The sequence below is a fragment of the Hibiscus syriacus genome, unplaced genomic scaffold (assembly GCF_006381635.1).
Source record: "Hibiscus syriacus cultivar Baekdansim isolate YM2019G1 unplaced genomic scaffold, ASM638163v2 tig00111027_pilon, whole genome shotgun sequence".
In the NCBI taxonomy this organism is placed as follows: Eukaryota; Viridiplantae; Streptophyta; class Magnoliopsida; order Malvales; family Malvaceae; genus Hibiscus; species Hibiscus syriacus.
The window spans coordinates 617,014-630,024 of NW_024062960.1; the positions used below are offsets into that span (position 1 = coordinate 617,014).

Genomic DNA, 13,011 nt, shown 5'->3' on the forward strand with positions numbered 1-13,011 from the left:
TGGGCTAAAGCCCATCTGACACATGTATTGAGTCGGGCCTGTTAAAGAAAAAGATAATAGAAAATACTACTGAATTTTATTAGAGAGAAAGGGTTGAATTCAACTGGAGATTGCTGGCAAAGTTTGGTTCCCTCAAAAACAAGCATCCAGCAAGCAGCAACAGCAAATAGCAGCCAAACTGCAGGTACAAATGAAAACCAAGAATTAGATTCGAAGGGATTTAAATTTCGGTTACAATTACGGATAAGTTTCGAGAGTAACGCATTCACAGCAATAAAGGGTGGAGAAAAGGATCAAATAGGGGCTTTGGCCCCGTACCATGCATGAATATATATATATATATATATATAGGATGAGGAGCTTACCAGCCTTGTAAGCAACCATTATGCTTTTCCTTCTGAGGGGCATAGGGAGGAGGGTATCCCTGAGCAGGATAACCTTGAGGAGGGTATCCTTGAGGAGGATACCCTTGTGGCGGTAGATACGTCGGTGGAGGATAAGCTTCTTGCGGTGGATATCCCGGAGGTGGCGGATAATCTATAATTAAAAAAAAAAAGAACAAATAATGAGTAAATACATTCTATAATAATCAAAATGTAATTGAAAAAACAAAGGGAAAAAATCGAGAGCTGACATTGCGGAGGAGGGACACCGACGGGAGGTTGCTTTTGATCATAATAGCTCATTGTTTCCTTCTAATATTATGTGCTAATCGTTTCCGTAGAAAAATGCCTTTTTCTTTCCGTTTCTTTTCTGTTCTTTTCTAATCCTTTCTCGAGAAAAGAAATCCCCCTTGGAAAATTTCACAAGAAAAAGTGAAATAAAACGTTTATGCAAAAAAGGAAGGGAATTAGGGAAGTGTTATATAGTAGAGATCGAAAAGGAAAATTCGATCTTTAACAAATTATAGGTAATACAGAGGTGTCGATTACTCGTAATAATAACCAATAACAACAACAAAAACTTACCGCTTATAATCAATATATATCTTAAAATTAGAAACCTACTATTATTGTGTTTTAATTAATTGTAATAAGTTGAGTTTAAAACTTATCTTCAATTATTATTATTAAACAAGAAAATAAAAAAATATTAATTTATCCAACCCCTGTTGGTAATTAATTTCTAGTTTTAATGTTTTAACATTATATTAATTTCAATTATAAATTTCTAGGTTTAATGTCAAAGCCTTAAAATTTAATCAAATTAAAAAAATATTGATAATAAAGATAATTGATAAAATTTGAGAATATAGACAATTGTATTCTTAAAAATAATATGGAAAAACATTAAAATTATTTTAAAACAAAGGAGAGATATGGGAGAGAAAATAGAGATAGATGTATCTGTATCTTTTTCTTGTGAAGAGTAAAGTCCTTTGGCATTTCATCTTCTCAATTCATTGAAGAATGCTAAAAGCCAAATTAACTAATAGGAGTAATAATGACTTCCACATAATATATTCATAACTTATAGGAGTAATTTCGTCTAATTGTGTCTCGTTAAAATTTTACTAGGAAAAACCTAGTGGGACAAAAACCTAGTGAAATGAAAGAGTACAATGCGTATTTACACTTAATATGTTGTCTCATTAAAAAACCTTACCTGGAAACCCATAGGGAAAAACCAAGGTTAAGGAAAAAAAGAGTATAACGTGTATTTACTCCCTCTAATGGCTACATCACTTGAGATCTTTAAAGTGACGCATTCCAATGTAATGTACTAACTTCTGAAACACAAATGTAGGAAGTGTCTTAGTGAATAAATCTGTCAAATTCCCACTTGAATTGATCTGATTAATTGTTATCTCTTTAAGCTTCTGAAGGTCATGAGTGAAGAAAATCTAAGGTACAATGTGTTTTGTTCTATCACCTTTGATGTACCCACTCTTGAGTTATTCAATGCATGTTGTATTTAGGGATGGCAATGGGTCGAGTCGGGTTTTTGGGCCACCCGACCCGAGAAGAAAAGATCCTCCACCCGTGACCCGACCCGACCCGACCCGATGAAATTAAGGTTTCACCCGACTCAACCCGACCTGAATATATGACTTAGAAATCCGACCCTACCCGAAATAATAAAAAATATATTTTTATTCAATAAAAATAGTTACTTAATTGAAAAAATTATATATAGAGGGTATTATTGTAATTATCCCTAAATATATATGGTAAAATTATATATATTTTTCGGGTCGGGTCGGGTCGGATTTTTTCCACCCTAAACTCGACCCGACCCGAACAGTGCATAAAAGAACCCGACTCGACCCGAACCTAAATTGTTTTTAAAAAAAATCTGACCTGATCGGGTCGGGTCGGGTCGGAACCCGTTGGGTTCGGGTTGAGTTGTCATCCCTAGTTGTATTATCTTCAAATAAGACAATAGCAACTTCGTTTCTATATGACAAACCACAGTTATTCCATATGTGTTGAATCATAGATCATAGCCATACACATTCAGGACTAACTTCATGTATTGCTAAGATTTCTGCATGATTAGAAGTTACTACAATTGTTTGCTTCATGGAGCACCAATAGATTGTTGTACCATTATATGTAAAATCATATCCAGCCTGTGATTTACCATTATGAGGATATGATATAAATCATGCATCTGCAAAACCAATCAACTCTGTTTTGGATTTATTATGGAAAAAAACCCATATCTTTTATGCCTTGGAGATAATGAAATACTTGCTTAACTCCAGTCCAATGTCTTTGAGTTGGGCATGAGCTAAATCTTGCCAGCAAATTTACAGAAAATGATATATCAGGTCGGGTATGACTAGCAAAATACATCAATTCCCCAATTGCACCGAGGTATGATATTTTGGGACCAATTTTTCCGATGATAGAAATTATCTTTACTCAGTTCAAGTGCTCTTACAACCATTGGGTAGTCACTGGATGTGCCTTATCCATATAAAACCGTTTTAGCACTTTTTTCTATATATGTTGATTGATGCACAAGGATTCCATCTTTTAGGTGCTCAATTTGTAACCTTAAAAAAATCATTTTCCAAGATCTTTCATCTCTAATTCTTTCTTCAAACAATCAACTACAGTTTGAATCTCTTCAGGATTTCCAATGATATTTAAATCATCAACATATACTACAATAATAATGTATCCAGTTCCAGACTTCATAATAAAAATACATGGGAAAACTGGATCATTCTTATAACCATTTTTTAACAAAAACTCGCTTAGGCGATTATACTATATGTGTCTGGATTGTTTCAGTCCATAGAGGAATCTATTCAATTTGATTGAATAATATATTCGAGAACCTGAGTTCACTGCTTCTGCCAGTTTAAATTCCTCAGGGAGTTTCATGTAAATGTTAGTATCCAGTGGGCCATACAAATAAGTTGTTACTATATCCACTAGGTGTTAATCAAACCCTTCTCTTATAGCCAGACTTATCAAAAATATAAATGTAGTTGCATCCACCACATGAGAATATGTCTCCTCATAATCAATTCCAAGTCTTTGTGTGAATCATTTTGCAACTAAACGTGCTTTATATCTCACAATTTCTCCCTTTTCATTTCTTTTACGCACAAAGACCCATTTGTATTCCATTGGTTTCACACCTGAAGGTGTACGAATTACTGGTCCAAACATTTCTCTTTTCGCTAACGATTTCAATTCAACTTCAATTGTTTCTTTCCATTTTGGCCAATCATCTTTTTGTCTACATTCCTCAATTGATTTTGGTTCATGATCCTATTTGTCATTCATAACATCTAGTTCTATATTGCATGCAAAAACATTATCGACGTCGATTTGATTTCGGTTCCATTTAATATTGGATATGACATAATCAATAGAGATCTCTTCATTTTCAGGTACTTGAGTTTCTTCTGAAACTATTTTATCAATCATGTCTGAATTCTCTTATAGAAATCTTGGTAAAACCATTGTTTCCTCGATTTGACAATCATTCTTCTTTTCTCCTTTCCTTTTTCGAGAATTTTTATCTTTGGAACCAATTGGTCTACCCTGCTTTAGACGTGCATTAGACATATTAGCAACTAGAATTTGTCCTCCTGGGACGTCAAGTGTTATTAGGGCATTCACGACTCGTATATATGACTTAGTCACTCTCTTTGGGTCAATAAATGCGTCTAGCAATTCATTAGCTAAACTTTGTAAATGAATAATCTTTTGAACTTCTAATTCACATTTCTTAGTACGAGGATCAAGATGAGATAATGATATTCTTTCCAATTAATTTTCTTTACCAGATGTTTGATCTCTCCCCTAATGTTGGAAAAATTGACTCGTCAAAATGACAATATGCAAAACAAGCGGTAAATAAATTCCAGTAGATGGTTCTAGATATTTAATTATTTATTGGGATTCAAATCCAACATATATATCCATCCTTCTCCGATAACCCATCTTACTTTTGTATGGTGGAGCTATTGGAACATATATGACACATTCAAAAGTTCTTAGATGAGATATTTGGTTCCTGACCATGAATCATTTGTAATGGAGAGATTTTATGATAACTCGTTGGCCTGATGCGAATCAATGTTGATGTATGTAAAATTGCATGCCCCCAAGAAATAATTAGGAGTTTAGACTTCATGAGTAATGGTCTTGCTATCAATTGAAGTTGCTTAATTAAAGATTATGCAAGACAATTATGTGTTTAAACATGAACTACATGATGTTCAATACTTATTCCAATGGACTTGCAATAGTCATTAAAATAGTAAGAAGTAAATTCTCCAGAATTATCAAGACGAATTGTCTAAATAGAAAAATATGGAAAATGGGCTCATTATCGAATCAATTGAGAAAGTAACCTCGTAAATGCCATATTGTAACACCCCCAACCCGTATCCGACCCGGATACGAGTCTGATATGTCACATTGACTTTTCAAACATTTATTCGTATAAAATATTGAGTAATTTAAAAACTTTTATAACATTCAACTTATTCAAAACGTTTACAAAACTATTCAGAGTTTATACAATATATTCTTTTGAATACATGTCAACTAGAACTTTATATATTAAAGTACATATTAATCACCTCTTTTCTGATCTGACATTGAGTAAGGAGAACTGACCTGTCTTACTCCACATCGCTCTTTACTCATCTCCATACCTACGTATAAATCACTTACATGCTATGTCGTTGACTTAGTGAGGCATATAAAACATATAATAAAACCACAAACCATTTCATATAACATAATGCATATTTATACATATATCATTAATATACTTATCAGTACTCATATCATTATTACTAATTTGTTTCTATCATGTAAGCATATATATAGTATCATAACAAGTTATTTATTATCTTTAAAGCCCTTGCATTAGCCCATGTATACATTTGAGAACTTAAGGTATGTGAGTACATTGAGGTTGTGCATTAATACTGTCACCATAGCTCGTATCAATTCCCTCATGGGGCACCGAACCTTAGTTCAGTGTTCATCCCGAAGGACCAGTCCATAGATCCCGAAGAACCTAGGTAAACAGTCCATATGTCCCGAAGAACATAGGTAAACAGTCCATATGTCCCGAAAAACATAGGTAAACCCTCGACCCTTGGCATGCCAACTATACCACTAGCTCTCTTATCACATAACATGGGCATTAACATTCATAACAGTTCAATTTACTTATTCATATCCTTTCTCTTATGAACATATATCTTTTCTTTTCAGTCACTTACCAAATGTACGTATAATCATTGATCTTATAATCACATGTTCATTCTCTTCGGTCACATACCATATGTATGTGTAAACATATATCTAATATCATATAACACGCATCACAAATGCATGTATTCACATAAATCATTTCTTATAGCTTTATCCATATCCCATATTCATATAAGCTCATATCTTATTTCACATATACTTTCCATATAACTTATATATCTCATAATCACACAAATCATAACATTGATCACCAATCAAATAACATTTTAGGAGTTACTTCTTACCATAGTAACTCCATCACTGGCTCATCGCAAGCCAAATGTTTATTCAATAATATAAGTACAAATTAAATTGCACTCACCTTAGCTTTGCTTTGATTCGATTATAATCCTTCAATTGATCCGGAACGGGATCACGTTCTATATTTACATCATCATACATAGATCTATATTAGTATTATAACTAATATACTCTAATGGTTCACTCCTTAGACTAAGAAAAATGATAATTTCATCTTTCAATGTAAGTATGCATCGATGGACTACTGATGCATCGGTGCATAAAATGCATTCGATGTTGTATTATTACTGGTATGCATCGATGCACTACTTATGCATCGATGCATGAATTGCATTCGATGTTTTTATTTTAAAAGAGTGCATCGATGCACTACCAATGCATCGATACACCTTCAAACAATTTCTGGGTTTTAACCTTGATGCATCGATGCACTATGAATGTGCATTGATGCACTCTGTCCAGAACCTCTTTTTGAACCCGAAAATCATCAACTCTTCACTCAAATACATCATATTTCATCCCCTTTCATATTCCTAACTTTCATATACATGTTTAAACTCATTTATAATCAATTATCTCGTCTTTAACCTTAATATCCTCTCCTCTTTATTAACTTTAAGAATCATACCAGATTTTTAACATGTTTTAAATCTAATTCTAACACTCCATATTCCTTAATTAGATTGATGACAAGTCAAATTCCTTCTCAAAATTCACTTACTAACTCTTTTCCAGAATTTCCTTAAGAAACTCATTTTCTTTAATCTTTCATAACTTCTTTATCTTTTGATTTTAGGACAACTTAAGCTTTTCATAAGCTTAAGTATTACCTAATGATCAAAACCCACTCTTAAAATTAACAAATAATCAGCTAACAAGGAATCTTACCTTTGCAAGCTTGGCTCTTCTCTCTCTCGTACATGAAGAAGAAGAAGATGAAGAGAATATCTCTTCATCCTTATCCCCTCTAACATATATATCCTTATCATATATATTTTTAATTCATTTATTAGTCAAATGACCATTTTGACCTCTACTTCATTTGATAATTACCAACAACTTTTAGGATTTATTTACAGATAAATCATTGAACTAATCCATTCTTCTACTCTAATCATCAAATTTCTGAAACTTTACCATTTAGTCACTAACACATAGTTTGGGATGTTACAACTCTCCCCTACTTATAAGAAAATTCGTCCTCGAATTTTCACTGCACATCTTAATAAGAACATATCTTCTAATGTTCTTATGTTGCTTCCCTGACTTATTCTTTCTTGTCATCATCAGAAACTTACTTTTCAATCCTTTAGTTTTCCAACTATCTTTTTTGTTTATACATTCATCTTCTGTTGCTTATCATATAAACAATAACCAGTAATACCAATCCATTGTTGTATTTTCTCTCATTCGATTATGCATTTTTCCTTTGACCTTTCTAAAATTCCATATAATGTCACTCATCACGTTGACAGTAACATCCATCTCATCACTCTATATCATAAATCCATCTATTCCTTCATAACTCTCTAATTACCTTATAACCATACCAAACTTGTATTTCGTCATCATTTGACCAAAACACAACTTTAAATCTTCTTTAATTGTGATTAAACATATACTTTAAGGAGTCAAACAATATTTTCACATCACCTTGTACACTTTTCATGTTTCTATATCGAATTTATCATTTACACTTCCATACGAATCCTCACTTCATTCACTATATCACATTTACGTAATCAAAATATACAACTATATCCAATACAATTTCATCACAAAATCTTGTTAGTCAACGCTAACTCTTTCATTCTAAAGTACAAATCCTTATCATCTCCACACTCTTTCTTATACACAATACTATCCCTTTGTTTCAAATTCATAACTCTGATTTCATTCATATAATGTTACTTATCCTGTAGACAGTAACATCAATTCTTATCACTCAAAATCAAAAATCAATCAATTGATTTCTTTCCTCATTTTCTAATTAATTCACCACAATCCAAACTTTTACTCATTCTTTCATCCTTGTCTGTATTACGATACACATAATCTCTTCATATAACCTTACATACTTTTCTTACTTCTAATCAAACTTATAATCTGCACTTCCTTATAACCCTTTATCATATTTAATCTTTCAGTACCAGACCATACTAATTGAGTCTGTCTGACTCTCATTAGATTTGATTCTCTGGCAGAGAATACAACTAATTCATACCTTATCTGAAGTTAAAAACCAGAATCTCTACCTCTCTTTGATGGTACTGAACTATATGAAGCACCAATTCTCTTAATCATATGAGATTTTTATTCTCCAAACTTTTCATTCTGAGCTCTTTCTCTTTAAAGCTTTAACACAATTAACCATTTCTTAAAACGATAACAAATTCAAAACCAGTAACACTCTTTTAATTTAAGGCGCAAGTCCTAAACAACAAATCACATGTATCATTTTCAGTCGGAATTAACTCAGCAGCAATTCTGCTTAGCTTATTAAACTTATAATCATATTCATACAAGGTGTAATTCCCTTGTTTCAAGCGCGTGTATTCCAGTTTCATATGTCCTATAAACTGGTCATCAATGCACTTATTCTTGAACTCTTATACAATTCTAATCACATCATTTAATCTTTTAACGTTCTTATGGTGACAATTGTCCACCATACTCTAACTTACCAAAGTAGTAACAAAACTACTCAATTCAACATCTCCACTTTGAATAAATGAAAACCTTCTATCATATCATTTAACGAAAGGTCTATAACAATAGAACCTTCCTCAAATCCACCCTTTAACTTGGGTGCTCGTAACTTTATCAACTAATTTGATACATTCATTCTATGAGTTAAAGAAATATAAATTGAAAACACATCAGAACATTCTTCAACATGAAGAATAATTTTCCAAATTTTATACAATCACTTCCTGAGGTGTTCGCTCTTCTCCCTGCCTGGCCAGGGCAGGTGAATGTTATTACCTTCAGGTTTATTACCTTTCACTTCTTTCGAAGCACTTATTATCATACTTCTATTATCATATAATAATCTATTTTTATTAGCAAGACAACATACTCCTTACACTATCAGATCAGAATTTTTCACTTTGATTTGGCATGTATACTTTTTAAAACACTTCTGACTTCGATTTAAGCCTAGAATCGGCTAAACCGTAGCTCTGATACCATTAAATGTAACATCCCCAACCCGTATCCGACCCGGATACGAGTCCAAAGTGTCACATTGACTTTTCAAACATTTATTCGTATAAAATATTGAGTAATTTAAAAACTTTTATAACATTCAACTTATTCAAAACGTTTACAAAACTATTCAGAGTTTATACAATATATTCTTTTGAATACATGCCAACTAGAACTTTATATATTAAAGTACATATTAATCACCTCTTTTCTGATCTGATATTGAGTAAGGAGAACTGATCTGTCTTACTCCACATCGCTCTTTACTCCTCTCCATACCTACGTGTAAATCACTTACACGCTAAGTCGTTGACTTAGTGAGGCATATAAAACATATAATAAAACCACAAACCATTTCATATAACATAATGCATACTTATACATATATCATTAATATACTTATCAGTACTCATATCATTATTACTAATTTCTTTCTATCATGTAAGCATATATATAGTATCATAACAAGTTATTTATTATCTTTAAAGCCCTTGCATTAGGACATGTATACTTTTGAGAACTTAAGGTATGTGAGTACATTGAGGTTGTGCACTAATGCTGTCACCACAGCTCGTATCAATTCCCTCATGGGGCACCGAACCTTAGTTTAGTATTCATCCCAAAGGACCAGTCCATAGATCCCGAAGAACCTAGGTAAACAGTCCATATGTCCCGAAGAACATAGGTAAACAGTCTATATGTCCAGAAGAACATAGGTAAACAGTCCATATGTCCCGAAGAACATAGGTAAACCCTCTACCCTTGGCATGCCAACTATACCACTAGCTCTCTTATCACATAACATGGGCATTAACATTTATAACAATTCAATTTACATATTCATATCCTTTCTCTTATGAACATATATCTTTTCTTTTCAGTTACGTACCAAATGTACGTGTAATCATTGATCTTATAATCACATGTTCATTCTCTTCAGTCACATACCATATGTATGTGTAAACATATATCTAATATCATATAACACGCATCACAAATTCATGTATTCACATAAATCATTTCTTATAGCTTTATTCATATCACATATTCATATAAGCTCATATCTTATTTCATATATACTTTCCATATAACTTATATATCTCATAATCACACAAATCATAACATTGATCACCAATCAAATAACATTTTAGGAGTTACTTCTTACCATAGTAACTCCATCACTGGCTCATCGCAAGCCAAATGTTTATTCAATAATATAAGTACAAATTAAATTGCACTCACCTTAGCTTTGCTTTGGTTCGATTATAATCCTTGAATTAATCCGGAACGGGATCACATTCTATATCTACATTATCATACATAGATCTATATTAGTATTATAACTAATATACTCTAATGGTTCACTCCTTAGACTAAGAAAAATGACAATTTCATCTTTTAATGAAAGTATGCATCGATGCACTACTGATGCATCGGTGCATAAAATGCATTCGATGTTATATTATTACTGGTATGCATCGATGCACTACTTATGCATCGATGCATGAATTGCATTCGATGTTTTTATTTTAAAAGAGTGCATCGATGCACTACCAATGCATCGATACACCTTCAAACAATTTCTGGGTTTTAACCTTGATGTATCGATGCACTATGAATGTGCATCGATGCACTATGAATGTGCATCGATGCACTCTGCCCAGAACCTCTTTTTGAACCCGAAAATCATCAACTCTTCACTCAAATGCTTCATATTTCATCCCCTTTCATATTCCTAACTTTCATATACATGTTTAAACTCATTTATAATCAATTATCTCGTCTTTAACCTTAATATCCTCTCCTCTTTATTAACTTCAAGAATCATACCAGATTTTTAACATGTTTTAAATCTAATTCTAACACTCCATATTCCTTAATTAGATTGATGACAAGTCAAATTCCTACTCAAAATTCACTTACTAACTCTTTTCCAGAATTTCCTTAAGAAACTCATTTTCTTTAATCTTTCATAACTTCTTTATCTTTTGATTTTAGGACAACTTAAGCTTTCCATAAGCTTAAGTATTACCTAATGATCAAAACCCACTCTTAAAATTAACAAATAATCAGCTAACAAGGAATCTTACCTTTGCAAGCTTGGCTCTTCTCTCTCTCGTACATGAAGAAGAAGAAGAAGAAGAAGATGAAGAAAATATATCTTCATCCTTATCCCCTCTAACATATATATCCTTATCATATCTATTTTTAATTCATTTATTAGTCAAATGACCATTTTGCCCTCTACTTCATTTGATAATTACTAACAACTTTTAGGATTTATTTCCAGATAAATCATTGAACTAATCCATTCTTCTACTTTAATCACCAAATTTTTGAAACTTTACCATTTAGTCACTAACCCATAGTTTGGGATGTTACACATATTGTGAGTTGATAACAAAGATACATTGGACCATCTAGTCGATGCATCGATTAAAACCATAAAGTTACTAAATGGTCTGCATGGGGATGTATATATCCACATATATCCCTTAAATTCGTTCCAAAAAAGTAATTGATTCATAATTTATCTTAGTAGGTAATGACCTAATTATTAAATTGCCTAGTGAATATGGGACATGAAAAAATATTTTTGAAGAATCTATTAGCTCTTCAATGAATGTCCACATGAACTTTTGATTATTTTGTGTATCATAATTGAATTGGGATGGCCTAATCAGTCATGCCAAACAATAAAGTTATCAATAAACTTCTAGTTTACTATAACATGTGTTTCTATTGAATTTATCTTTGTGTAGTACAAACCAGTATTAGAGAATGTAGGCAACTTTTCAAGAACTTGTTTATTTCCTTGAGTAGTTCTCGTAATTTGAAGAAATTCATGATTTCCTTCACTTATAGTCTCACTATGATATCCATTTTGGCGAATATCTTTAAAACTCAATATATTTCTTTAAGACTTGGGGAAATATAACACATCAATGATTTCAAACTTTGTTCCCCTTGGCAATATTATATTTGCTCTTCCGGGGCCTTCTATAATGTTTGTACTACCAGATATAGTGCTCACATTTACTTCTTTTATTATTAAGTGAGAAAAATATATCTTATCTTGAGTATAATGTGAGTAGTTGCACAGTCTACCAGACATAAATCTTCATCATTCAATGCTAATTGACTTTGAGAGGTATCCATAATTTTCTTTAAAGAAGGAAAAAATAGTCACAAAAACAATTACAATGTCTAAAACATATATCCAAATCCAAATAGTTAAAATATCCGACAATAAATTGTCTCATAAAAGTAATAATAAATCTAGATAATTAAAAATAAACATAAGTTGATAGAGTTTAGTACGATCAATGAAAATTTATGGACTTAATTATTTTCTTCAGGGGTAAAATAAAAATCAGCATTTTTCAAGTAGGTTGTATTGCTAGCATCAAAATCACCTTCGTCATCTTCATACACAAGATTTGTCTCTACTTTCTTTCCCTTTTGTTTTAGTGACTGCTGATAAAAATTAACTAGGTGCTTTTGAGTACGACATAAACATGATCAATGACCTTTTCCTACACAACGATAGCATTTATTGGTCACATTGTTTTCCTTTTCTTTCTCATGTTTGATTTCATCTTTACGATCCGATTTTCGGTGGGAATATGAGTTTCTAAAATGACCACCTTGACCATATCTATATCCATGTCCACGACCACGGCCGTGTCCATTACCACTGCCATTGGCATGATTTTTTTTTAATTCTTGCCTATTTTAGTTGTCACATTCGCTTCAGGGACAGAAACAAATTCAATTGGGCGTAATTCATGATTTTTCATTTGTAGCT

The 13,011-nt window shown here is 32.2% G+C and overlaps 1 protein-coding gene across 1 annotated transcript; it reads right to left on the reverse strand.

The window, feature by feature from the left end:
* Positions 1-132: 132 nt before the first annotated feature.
* On the reverse strand, positions 133-686 carry LOC120150888 (cysteine-rich and transmembrane domain-containing protein WIH1-like). The gene is made up of 3 exons (XM_039163492.1): positions 635-686; positions 366-537; positions 133-178 (listed from the first exon to the last, which is right to left on the reverse strand). The coding sequence occupies exons 1-3, from the start codon at positions 684-686 to the stop codon at positions 133-135; spliced, it is 270 nt and encodes an 89-aa protein (XP_039019423.1).
* Between the last annotated feature and the right edge of the window lie 12,325 nt (positions 687-13,011).

Bases quoted from the DNA above. Each gene is read 5' to 3' on its own strand.
- LOC120150888 (XM_039163492.1), bottom strand. From the start codon at position 686: ATGAGCTATTATGATCAAAAGCAACCTCCCGTCGGTGTCCCTCCTCCG. The intron at 538-634 runs GTCAGCTCTCGA...TTTTAATTATAG, and splicing joins CGGTGTCCCTCCTCCGCAAT to ATTATCCGCCACCTCCGGGA. The intron at 179-365 runs GTAAGCTCCTCA...TTGTACCTGCAG, and splicing joins AATGGTTGCTTACAAGGCTG to TTTGGCTGCTATTTGCTGTT.